General features: G+C 36.6%; 1 protein-coding gene across 1 annotated transcript in view; it reads right to left on the reverse strand.

Annotated features, from left to right (window-relative positions):
• Positions 1–13,687, reverse strand: part of cntnap3 (contactin associated protein family member 3) — a 603,541-nt gene that overhangs the window by 343,876 nt on the left and 245,978 nt on the right. Inside the window, exon 3 of the mRNA XM_028804840.2 lies at positions 5,634–5,827. Within this exon, the coding sequence (XP_028660673.1) occupies positions 5,634–5,827 (194 nt within the window). The remainder of the gene's footprint in view (positions 1–5,633; positions 5,828–13,687) is intronic.

Consider the following 13,687-nt stretch of genomic DNA (forward strand, 5'->3'; position numbering starts at 1 on the left):
AAGCATTTCGACAGGACTGGACTGTTTTGATTGTGGTGTTCTGAACACTGTAGATTTGTATTTAAATTTATTAATATTCTTGTTTTTAGTAATGTTATACAGGTACAGAACTTTGTATACAGTAGTGGCAAAAAGTTTTGGCAGTGACACAAATGTTGTGTTTTGTTAAATTTGCAGCTTCAGTTTTTGTGGTGGCAATTCACATTGTTTTTATATTATTGTGCAGAGCAATCCGATGTATATTATCCATCCATCTATTTTCCAACCCGCTGAATCCAAACACAGGGTCACGGGGGTCTGCTGGAGCCAATCCCAGCCAACACAGGGCACAAGGCAGGACCGATGTATATTAATTCTTTGAAAAGAGCTTTATTAGCATAAAAACATAACTTTATCACAAACACCCATTTTCAATTGTTTCGTCCCTGGCACAAAATGACCAACTAAAAATGTCCAGCAAGTGCCAGGACCGTCTCCTCCTGAGGTGACAGCTACAGAATCGTGTTGCCACCAGTGCAGAGCTTGCTCAGTATTGGCTGCAGGTGGGTGTGAGTACTTCTGCACAGAATGTACACAGAATGTATATAGCACTCTAGTTTGATGACTTTACTAATTTAAGAATTTTTTCACAGATTTTACAAAACTTTATGAAAGACAGAAAAAATAAAGAATCTTTTTTAATGCAACTGGAAAATATGATTTTTTTTTTTAAATGAAATGATTCATCCAGCAGCATCATACACAAAGCTAAAAAATAACAGTGGAAGTGACACCAGTCCATTAGAGCACAGATGTGCATGCTCAGAAATTCCTTCAGCCAATGAGATTAAACTTCTGCGTTTCCCCACAAAGTGGTTTTTAAAAGGACTACTACTAGGGTATCAGAATTCTCCTTCCACAGTGAATTTAAAAACATATGGAAAGATGCTGTAACTGACACATAGTGACACAGGCTCCATCTATCCATCCAATTGCTGGAGCTACATTATTCATCCTGGAAGCTTTGGGTACAAAGCAGGATCCAGCACCAGCTGGGAGCAACAGTACATGGCAGCATCATAGGGTGCACATTGATACTGACTTTAATTGTATTATTCCTTGTTGCTGCTCCCTCTCTCTCACTCATATTTCCAGGTTAAGGCTAGGAACAGCACAAGCTGTGTCTCACTGTCTGTACTCTGATGAATTGTCACCTACACTTGTACCATCGTTCACGTACACTTGACTTTAGAATGCTTGCACTTAGTAGGAACCAACATCTTAAGTCTGGAGTTGTGGATCCTTACTTGAATCTGTGTCAGAGTTCATTTGAATGGCGGCCACTGCTGCAGTAGGGCCTCACATGGAAACTAATTTCTCATTCCTATACTGTATTCAGGTCATTTAGGCCTATGTGGATCGTGTAAGAATACTGTATACTGTAGTCTTTGTAGTACGCAGCACCCCTTAATAAAAAATTGCTCCTGTGTCCCTATTTTGAATACAGTTTGAGAATCAAGTATGAACATATGGCCTTTCATGATTCAGTGAATGCAATCAATCCACAGGAAATAACAATAATAGGTTCTTAAGCAATAAACAATCTATTTTAACTGACCTGCTTGGGTTATTTGTGTCTGACCCACAGCTGAATCAAGAATACAAGAGCTCTGTTTCAATTTTACAGTTCAATGCATAGAAAAAAAAATAAAATATTTGAATTGTTAGACAAGAAAGTCCTGAGGCATCATCAAGTTGAACTGCAACCCCAAGAGCAGGAAGGGCTGAGAACTGAGCATCTGCATGTTTGAGTTCTTAAGGTGAGTGACTTGCGGTGGTAATAACAGGAAACCCTAAATGTGTTTCTTTGCATGTTCTGCCTTTATCTTGGTGTGAACACACTGCATATTTTTTTTAATTGTTAATTGAATGTCACCTAAAAGTAACAATTCAGAATTGCCAGAATAAAGCAGCAAGTGGAAGTTGGCTTCCAAATTATAAATTAGATGATGCAATGTGAATACATTAGCTGGTGTATTTAAATATTGTATATGGACAATTTTTTTTTCTAAATGATTCCTGAGCCCTCATACTCGGTTAGGACTTCAAGTGACATTGTAAATATGTCATAGAGAGCATGTAACTTACAATGCATTTCTGTGTGTGGTTTTTCGACACATTTCTTATTAATATTTTGTTTTATTTTCTAGTAGTTATTCTGCTTGGCTTCATCTGGAAGAATAATAAAAATTATGTTGCATGCATAAATTAAGTAAAAAGCAGCTCTGACCCTTATGACGTCCTCATCGTAGCAAAAAGACATGTATTTTTTTAGTATAATTTATGATCTAGTGCTTCTGAACTTATGAAGGCCTTACAAATATTTACAGTGAAATTAAGTGTAAGATTTAGAGAAACAGAAATAATTTTGCAGTAGAACTGTAGTAATACTGTATCTCAATAGCTCAGTGTTGTGAAGTGAGATTTTGCATATAAGTTGATAAATATTTTGTATGTCTTTATTTGTAACTTAGGCAAAACTAAGTCATGAAAGTGAATTTTACGACAGATTTGGGGGAAGTGCTTGAAACAAATGTTTCTCTGCTATAGTCTCTCTCTCTTCCCCCCCACAAAGCCAGGTTGCTTAACTGCCAAGCTTTACCTCAACAAATGTTTTTTTTGGGGGGGGGGGGGGGGGGGGGGGCAGGTGTGAAGATGTTCTATTCCCCCATTGATCTGAAGTATGGTCTGTATTGAGACTGGCTTGTACGAGAAGCCTTTAAGTACCATGACGTCCTATTGGCTCTATGGGTTGGACAGAGAATCTATAAATTTGCTTGCTTAACCTCACTCTCTCTCTTACCAACTGATGAAGGAGCAGCTCACACACATCATGAACTGAAAAGGGCAACACAATGAAGAGCAGAGCTCGGCAGCAGCGCAACCTCCATGTCACCGTGCCCCCACTTGTTTAATACATGCTTTAATGCATTTCATCATGAAAATGATATCAGGTATACATCTTAGCATTCTAAATGTTTATACAGCAGTAATATCATGAAGTGAATGTATTCTGTGTGGCGATCACTGCCTGCGGCTCCTCTCAGTGCAAGAGGAAGTCAATTTAAGAAGCACATAGCGTTTAACGTGGATTGTCGAACACTTAATACGAAGTATTTAATGTGCTACATTAGTTATGATGGGGTTTGAGAAAATCTTCTAAATGAAACATTGATTTTAAGATGAAGTCTACGACATGGCAAAGTTAAAGTAAAGAGATAAAAAACAAAGGCTTAAAGTGAAATGTAGAGAACAAAGTCAACATGCCAACTTAACACTTTCTTTTTCTTCACTGAGTCTGTTTTTTTTTCTTCTCCATGGCCCTAATATGCTTCCGTATATTTCAACTAAGAAAGATCCAAAATATATTTGAGACAAGGCCTGGATTTTGAATGATATTTTCTAGCACCCACTTCAACTCATCATACTGTATATATTGGGATATGCCGTAAACCGGGATTATATTTGCGTTTTTACTAGTACAATTGTGGATGTACAATTACTGCAAATCCTTAACATCTGAGATGTGATATCTGCATTACTGACTCTATGTCTTAACTTATCCAACTGGAAGACTAATACAACCTCCATAACTCATTAGAAATAATGTCATATTTTACTTAATAAAACTCCTATCTACAAGGAACAATCTAAACTTTTTTTAAAATTGCTCAGGAATGTATAACAAAGAGACTGGGCTTCTCCTAACCTTTTTTATTTATCAATATCTTTGTGGGATTTCTTCCTATTAGGCTTTCTGATCACACAGCACTCCAATTTGTGTAGAAGATAGGAATCAAGATTAATTTAAAACATAACTGAGCGGATGTTCTGATTGTATCTTTGATTGATTTGTGTCTTATTGTCTGTAATGGAATTTTACAAAAAAATAAAATTATTTGAAACAAAATTGTTACTTTTAAAGGATACAATAGTCAAGCTACTTCACAAGTAAAACTGCTAAATAATGGATTGTTTTAAACTTTAATATTATGCATAAAACAATGAGACATTTTTAAGAAATGCATGAGTGTACTTCCCTTTATTGATCAATAAAGTATTATCCATCTGTCTATCTCTATTATGTTACATAACTGGTCTTCCTTCTTTCGATAATACTTATTTATGTGCAACAATAGCCTGGAACATGGAAAAACCACTACAAGGACGTTCATGAACTTTAGGTGCCTCAGAACCTTCTCCTTCTTCTTTCAGCTGCTCCCATTAGGGGTTGCCACAGTGGATCATCTTCATCCATATCTTTCTGTCCTCTGCATTTTGTTCTGTCACACCCATCACCTTCATGACCTCTCTAACTACATCCATAAAACTTCTCTTAGGCCTACCTCCTTTTCTCTTGCCTGGCAGCTCTATCCTTAATATCCTTCTCCCAATATACTCAGCATCTCTTCTCTGCACATGTCCAAACCAAAGGTGCCTCAGAACCTGTTCTGTTTATTTTTAGGAGATTCCAAAAGTGAGTCAAACCCATTACAGCCAGAATAGTCCTAGAAAGAACAATCATCCTGACACAGGAATGTGACCACCCCTTCTGTTCACATGTACCCCAGAGATAGGGTTTGTGGGATTGTGGCAGTACAGGAGTAGTTTGGCTATGACAGATAAAAGGCAATAAACTTTGTGTTGCTATTATATAAATAAAATAATTGAAAAATAGTTCCAAACTCTATCAATATGAAAACTTCCACAATTAAAACTTATATAAGCGAATGCCTCAGCTGAACAGTTTACTTTGTCCTACTAGATTATATCCAAAGTTTTCTCTAATATACTAGAAAATCTTCTTTTTTTGGCTGTTCCCATTAGTGATCGCCTGCGGATCATCTTTTTCCACATCTTCTTGTATTACATTTAAAGAGACAGTCTGATTATTGAGAGACTTCAATCAATTTCACGTGCCATAAAAAACTAAAAAAAAAACTTGAAATCATGTCTGGAATAGAATGAAACCCCAGTGTTCCTGTTGCTTTTTTTGTACATAACATTAAATAAAGATCCTGAAATAGGACAAGAATAAGCAAACCCGGGTAAGCTGGTATTGTTATGGTATAACTGAATCCAATCCACTGTTTTAACAAGCTGCTTACCTATTTGGACTAAAATCCATATAATGGGTAAGTCGCCAACAATAATTTTGAAAAGCTGACAGAATAGTTTCCTTGTGTCACAAGCAAAATGACACCTTTTATTGGCTAACTAAAAAGATTACAATATGCAAGCTTTCGAGGCAACTCAGGCCCCTTCTTCAGGCAAGATGTAATCAATTACATGTAATCAATTACATTTATTTTACAATTAGATGTAATCGATTACATCTTGCTTGAAGAAGGGGCCTGAGTTGCCTCGAAAGCTTGCATATTGTAATCTTTTTAGTTAGCCAATAAAAGGTGTCATTTTGCTTGGATTTTCTCTCAATTCATAATGGCTAACATGGTACAACACCCTAGTACTACTTGTGTCATAAGTAAAGAGATAAAAAGGCGTCTAGTAAATAACATACAATTTTCAGGTCCCAGAATATAATCACACATTTATTGATATCAAAATTAGAAATGATCATATTGTATACATACCCATATGCTTTCTTCTTGTCGATACTGTTTCCAGTTTTTTCCTGTATCACTAACCATTAGAAAATAACTTGTCACCCAGTCTGAGCTTCCATATCTTCCTTGAGTGGCGACAGCACTTATTTCAGTTCTTTCTCCCAAGTCAATTTCCAGCCATTGATATTTGTTAGATTCCAAAGGGGACCACCCTCCTGCCCCTATATAATTAAAAAAAAAAACACATAAATACGTAAAACAATACTGTGGCAGTGAAAAATGTATGTTTATCAAATGAAAATGGGGCACACTATTTAGTTGTGTAAATAAGGATTTGACTTTTTCAAATAATAAACACACCAGACCTTAGCATATATGAGGTCTGAAAATTAAGTTTGCGAACTTCCCACCATGCGCTTAAATTGGCACCACTGTACAATCAAGCTTGGTAAGGTTTCATAAACTTGGTATATCAGTGTCTCACAGGCTGTGTCCGTGTTGACATGTGGCGGTGTCTTACTGAGTGGCATTCATTACTGTTGCTATGTGTTCTTGTGTGCCGTTGTGAGAATGTCAGAACTTACATTAGAGCAATGAACAAACACCAGCTCACATGACACTGTCTGTGAGGGAGTTTTTAGCCAGTAAACAAATAACTGTATTGAACACCCTCCCTACTCACCTGATCTGGCCCCCAATGACTTTTTTTCTTTACCCAAAGATAAAGGAAATATTGAAAGGAAGACATTTTGTTGGCATTCTGGACATCAAGCGTAATACGATGACAGCTCTGATGGCCATTCCAGAAAAGAATTTGAAAATTGCTTTGAAGGGTGGGCTAGGCACTGGCATTAGTGCATAGCTTCCCAAGGGGAACACTTCGAAGATGACTGCAGTGATATTAAGCAATGAGGTATGCAGCACTTTTTCTAGGATGAGTTTGGAAACTTAATTGTCAGACCTCGTATTTATTTTATTCCATAATTGAAGCCCTGACTGTACTTTTTTTTCTTTTCATGTATGTACTTGAAAATCCTTGCAGTTTGAAGTTAATAACATACAAGCTGGTCTTAGCCTGCAAAAGAGTTAAAAAAACACTCATTATGAGGACAAGTGTGTGTGTGTGTGTCTGTCTGTCCGTGTGTCTGTCCAGTTGCTATGTTTTTGTCATACAAACATTTGTAGTCACTGCATTTGTCATTCCAACAGAAGCCCATCACAAACATTTTGTAGGAATGCATTTTTTGATGAGAAATGTTTGTGATGAACCATCTGTTGGAATGACAAATGCAGTGCATTACAAAATACATTCAAATAGATGGCCAATTGCAAACATTAACACAGAGGCCTACTTTGATTACTTGATTTCAGCCTGTTTTAGATGAGTAGCATAGTTAGTATATATATTAAATGTTACTGTCTGTCTGTCTGCCATTCAGTCACTCACAAACTAATGGGGCTAAAAGCATGATCTTGGTCTTAACTGAAAGCTTATGACCTAATATGATCTGGAAATAGGCGGCAACCTGATAGGCACTTTACTGATGAGCAGAAAAGATTATTTTAATTAAAGCATGGTCCTCACATGTCCATCTACTGCTATTTCCCCAGGAAGTGGTAAATATGTGTTCAGAATTCAAAAACATGTTTGTAAGGAATGAGTTTACTGATGTTTATATCTAGACATTTGTAACATTTTATTTTAGCGCTGCACGCATCACTAGTAGTGTTAAAAAATTACTTCAGAGAAATTGAAGCCGTGACAGCAAATATTTTTTGCAAGAAATTTGCCATGACCAGATGGATGAGGTTTAATGACATTTAAATATTCCAGTCATCAGTCACCTCTGTGGTTTCTGGTGTATGTGGATTTCTTGACAGTCATTGTTTTGTAATGAAAGAAAAAAATCACTACTCCAATAGTATAAATAGCTGACAAAGAAGTATAAAAATACATTGTATAGATATTTTCTTATCTCCTATAGATGATTTTTATATTGATTTTGGAATTTTTTTTAAATAAACTGCGAGCTACAAAAGGTGATGATTGAGTAGTGCATATTAATATCATTTTTACTTTGTCAGAATTTACGATTTCTCATTTGGACTTCTATTAATAAGAGACTATTAAAATGAAGCCTCATTTTGTCATTCTCTACTATTATATCACTATTATATCAGACTGACGTAAGGGTCATTTAGATTACCTAAGATTAGAAAATGATGTAGGAATGTGAAAAGTTTAAAAGGTTTATTCCCCTCTACATTGATGTAAAGCAACACAGTAAAAAATCATTCAACTGTATCTGCACAACACCCCTGAAACAAAAAGTAGGAATATCAGCTCCTCTCATCTCTTTACAAAACCTAGGCTCTGTCGTTTCTATTTGCTCTTTAGTAGCTAGAGTTGAAGTCAGAAGTTTACATACATTTAGGGTGAATTCTTTAAAACTCACATACAGTATTATGATCCCTCCACAGATTTTATACTAACTAACTATAAATTTGGCATATCGTTTAAGTCATCTATTTTGTGCAGGGCAAAAGTCATTTTTCCCAAACAATGTTCACAGACAGGTTATTTCACTTATTAACCATATCACAATTCCAGTGGATTGATTTTCTTTTTTGTTGGAAGGGCAGACTGTGTGTGAAGTAGAGCTGACAACCAATGAATGCTCATTCTGAAAAACAAAGCAATAGGATGCAGTGTCAAGGAATAAGGAACATACGTGTTTTAAACCTCACCAACAGAGGACAGGCTTGTCTTTCTCATGCCTTTTATTTTATGTACTAAAACAGAATGGGGAAAAAATGGTCAGTAACTGCAGTTCAGTTCGTTACTGCTGTTAACCCTTTTCACAGGTCTGTCAGGCAGCAGGGGGCTTTATACCTCACAAACAGAAAAGAAGCTCATCTCTCTGATGTCTTGTGTTTTACACATTGTGACAGATTGGAAAAAGAACAAAAAGGGCAGAAATTGAAGCTTAACAGTACTGTCGCACAGCACTGGTACAACGCCGGCTCCACCAGGCAGCACACTATTGGCCATCAGAAAAGAGGCAACCATGACTGTACTGGAAAGTCATAGCTAGGTCGGTAAAGTAAACATACCCTGTGATTTTCAGTTGTGTAATTTGAGATGGCACAGCAACAAGATCAGCGACTGCAGTCAGCAAGTCTGACTTGGCCCCTGCCAAAAAGAAATTAAATAACGTGGCATTCACTTTTGTTAATGTGTTTATATATTTATGCAAGCTAGGTAAGAACTGTAATGTGTTTTGCTAAAGGTTAAGGACTGGTTTGAAATGGCTGGGCAAGCAACACAGTGTGGGCTACTTAGCATGCATGTGTAGTTAGTTTTGCAAATACCAAATATGTCAATTAAATATTAAGATTTAAATGTCAGAAGGATGTTTCAGACCCAAACAGCTTCCAATAATTATATAAAAGGAGAAGGGTGCACTGAGTTAGGAACTGAAACATTTCAGATCAGCTTTATAAGCTCAGACAAGTAGCAGCAGGAAGCACACAGTCACCAGGAGATCGCAGAGCTGTGAAACGTCTGAGCTACAGCAGCATAACCACAAGAACTGAGAACTACCTGAACACTCCTGCACTTTAGGTGCCTGCTAAACATCCAAGTTGAATGATGTAATTGTCAAACTCATTTTACCTTTGGCATATTTAGTAATTAGCCATCCCTCATGGCTCCACCCACACAGTAGTGAAACATGACAGTGAGGAGAGCCCTGCCCGGCTCCCCACTCCTGACGTTATGCTTCCCCCTCCCCTCAGTCCGCAGCCTCCATCTCAGATTAGTGCGAATATATCACTCCTGCAAGTGAACTATGATTCTTAACGCAATGGAAGAAGTCGCAAAATCAACTGGAATGTTCAAGCAAATTGTAGAAAAAAACCCGATCTTAATCCGTTAAGTAGTTCTCTTGTGAAAAGTGGACAGGCATACAGACAGACAGACGTTGGATTTTATATATATAGATATGTAAAAGACTATAGTGACTGAATAAAGTGTCTAAACCTGCTCCACTGCTTGCCCTGTTGCTGTCTGGGGTCTATACAATACGGGGATGTTTGAATGAACTTGAACCATAGCCAGATGTCGAAGTGCATGTGGCTGAAGTCTCAATCTCCTTCTATCTCCTTCCCCAGAAACGTGAGCACAAGGACAATGATTTAGGTGAGGACATATGTGTGGTCCTTCATGATAACATAATCTGACCGTGGGAATACTGTTTTAGGATTGGGTCACCATAAAACCCTTTAACAATAAAGCAGGCCTGCCAGAATTTAATACATACTGCCTTCTGCATTTGCTCTCCCTGTCACTGAACCCTCAACATATTTGAACAAATTTGTATTTATTCATTTTTACATGCCAACTGGTCTTGACAAACTTCTTGCCCAGACAAAATCAGGAATTTTTAAGAATTTGCACCTTTGGTTAGAGTTTTCAAAGAACTTTGATGTCACTTCTTACTTGCTGCTCAATCTGCACAAAATGCAATCAAAGATTAGCTCCGTTTTTAAATAAGAATAGAAGAAAGAAAGAAAATAAATAAGATAACAAAATGTGTGAGAGGGTTTTTCTTCCCAACAAACTAACACCAATGCCAAATTACATTTCTGACTGTGCATATTACTATTTATTTAATTTTATATATTGAAATGCTCCATTGCTCGATTACTGGGAAGGGAGTTTGTGCCATATTTCCTGCTAGTAAACTCATATTTCCCATATTTCTTTGCATGCCATGAGATTACATATCATTTATTGCTTCACAAAAGGGATGCAAAATAATGCGCGGTAGCTGCTGAAATTATGTCCAAAATATAGGTTTGCTTTTGTCTCGGAGAGAAAACACAGAGCTCAGAATTACTTTTTTATTATTCATATAAAGCAGTATAAAGCACCAAGATGTCCATTTGTCCACTGTCCATTCCCTTGCCCAGGCATAATGTCATCCAGCATCCACAAGAGGGCGGAGATGTCCAACAAACAAAAGCATGTGGCCGGTGTAAGATATTAAGCCAGGCAGCGTATGTTTCTGCCCAGGTATCACATCATCTGGCATCTAAAATAGGGCTGGAGTGGATGACAAATAATGGCAGCAAGAATCACCAAGAGTGCTGACAACTTATAATTTCTTTAGCATGTTTTCACACAAATGATGTAGCTTAAAGTGCTTTACAAGATGTCAAAATAGTAAATGCGTGGAAAGAAAAACAAATTAAAATTAGACTAGGGAGCTCCTCCTCCTGCTCGCTTCGCTCTCCAACCCCTGGGGACGGGTACAGGGCGCCTGCTATCTCGCAACGCAGCCACTCGATGGCTGTTGTGGCATTCCTCCATTAGAGAAAGTGATATTTAAAGAGGTGGTATATAGAAGAGTATGCAGGGCGTGGGAGGAACACAATTTGGTCCTTAGTTAGTATAGATAGAAAATCAGTTACGGGAGTATTTCACTAAAACTGTCTATTTTAAATACCAATGAGTAATAAAACATAATAAAAAAGTAGAAAAGTAGAAATAAAAAATAAAAATGGAATTAAAAGTAAATAAAAAATGAAATTACATTAATGTCTCACCAAAAACAATACTATGAATTACTTGATCCTCTACTTTACATTCTGTAAACGTTGCTTTTTTCCATATCTGTTTGCATATCATTCAGGATATTTTTCTCTTTATCATTTATTGGATGATTCTCTTTGTCCTTGATTTTTTATCTTATACAGCTATTTTTTGTTCATTTTCTTTTTTTGTCGTTCATTATCAGCTCTTGCCACTGTTTTTCTATCGCAGTCTAAATTTCAACTTTCTTGAATAGATAATCTGCTTTTCTACCTTGCCATTATAACTGAGTGCGTTGAAGGATGAGTTAGCAGCACTGAGAGTGTCACAGGGTGGTACAGAGACAGGATGTGTGCAGTAGGAGTAATGATTGGGCAAGCGGTGTAGAGGGGAGTGGTCAAGGCTGAATAACGTGGACACAATGGAAAACTTTAATATAATAGAGAGATAAGAAAAATAATGTACAAATAGTATACAAAAAAAAAATTGCCCACTTACATTAAGCAGATATATAATTAGTTTACATTTATAACTAAAATATGTCCCTCTCCTTGCTTGAGTTTTCTTTCAATCCTGAAAATTCGGTTACTTGTCTCCTGTGTGCATCAATGTAAGTTTGACTGTGAGAATGTGTGTGCAGTTGTGTGCGTTTAGGCCCTGTGATGGACTAGAGAACTGTACATGTCAGCATCAGGTACTGCTTTGTGCATGAAGGTACCATGACTTGGTCTGGCATCCCTCGACTCTGAATTAGACCGTTTATGTAGGCACTAGAAATGTAACTCAATATATACCTTCCTAACATGACAGAGTTTCGAAATTTTCCGTGGTGTCCATATAATACATGGAATTTAATTTGGAATCAACTGAGTAAATACTGGCCATGTAAAATATAAAAAGCAGTTCATGTGTTTCTAAATATCCCTACATTTGGATGGTAATGAAATAGCACATTATTTTGAGCAAAGTTGGAAATATTGCTTTACTTTAGTTAATGTATTACATTTAAAAATTTTCTGATTATCCTTTTTATTGTACATGGTAAAACTACATTAAATCTTTAACACCAAGTATACAGTATTATTTGTTAATGGTAATAATACACAACATCACAATAACCAAGCAATATTTATGGAATATTTATGTATAATACTACCAGTTGATAAATACAAATCATTCTTGTGATTATCAAAATAACTAGAAATTGAAACTAAAGACAAACATAATATTCCATCATTTCTTTCATTGCTGTTTCAAGAGGGTGGGGGATGAGACTAGGTAATGACCATCCCATTACAGGAGCATAATGTAAAATGTGAAAAATGAATAAGAAAAATAAACTTTCCACTTTTCATTCAGGAAAATCTTTCTCTTTCATTTGCCTTTCTCATGCCTTAACCTTGTTTTGTGCTACTTCAGTACATCTTTCACCATTTTGACACTGCTATCAAAGTCAGGGAGTGTAAAATATCGTACATGGGCAGCTGGGCGACAGAAAACTCTGCGAAAGACAATTTGGCGAAAAGACAACTCGGCGAAAGACAACTCAGCAAAAAGACAACTCGGCAACATCCTTTAGCAGTTAGGTAATAGTTATGTTCAAAGAGATTTTTTAAATGATATTTAAATGGCAACGTGATTTAAAATGTTGAAAATAAATTCGGGTAGTGTAAAATATCGTACATGGGCAGCTGGGTGACAGAAAACTCGGTGAAAAGACAACTCAGCGACAGACAATTTGGCAAAAAGACAACTTGGCGAAAGACAATTCAGCAAAAAGACAACTTGGTGACATCCTTTACCAGTTAGGTAATAGTTAGGTTCAAAGATATTTTTTTAATGATATTTAAATGACATTGACTTGATTTAAAATGTTGAAAATAAATTTATAAATGTTGAGAGTAAAGATATTCCTTAAGCCGTACTCGCAGGTCACCGTTTGTATTCTAAATATCGTTATCATATGATTACTATAATACAATTTATATAAAGGATTAGCAATTTCGGTTGCAGAAGATAACATAAGATAGAGTTTGTTCCATCTGCAGAATAAAGTTAATTTGTCAATTATATAAATTTATTTTCAACATTTCAAATCACGTCATTTAAATATAATTAAAAAATCTCTTTGAACCTAACTATTACCTAACTGGTAAAGGATGTCACCGAGTTGTATTTTGCAAAGTTGTTCTTTCACCGAGTTGTCTTTTTGCCGGTTTGTCTTTTCGCCGAGTTGACTGTTGCCCAGTTGCCACCCAACTGTAAAATATGAATCCATCCATCCTTCCATCTTCCAAACCCACTTATCCAGGACAGGGTCATGAGGAAGCTGGAGCCCATCCCAGCATTCACAGGGCACAACACACAAACAGCACATGGACAGGATGCCAATCCATGGCAGTCCATGGGGTTCTCACTGCCATACAATACAATACAAAAATAAATTGTATTGTATTGTATGGCAGTGAGAACACACACACACACA

The sequence above is a fragment of the Erpetoichthys calabaricus genome, chromosome 7 (assembly GCF_900747795.2).
Source record: "Erpetoichthys calabaricus chromosome 7, fErpCal1.3, whole genome shotgun sequence".
Taxonomy (NCBI): domain Eukaryota; kingdom Metazoa; phylum Chordata; class Cladistia; order Polypteriformes; family Polypteridae; genus Erpetoichthys; species Erpetoichthys calabaricus.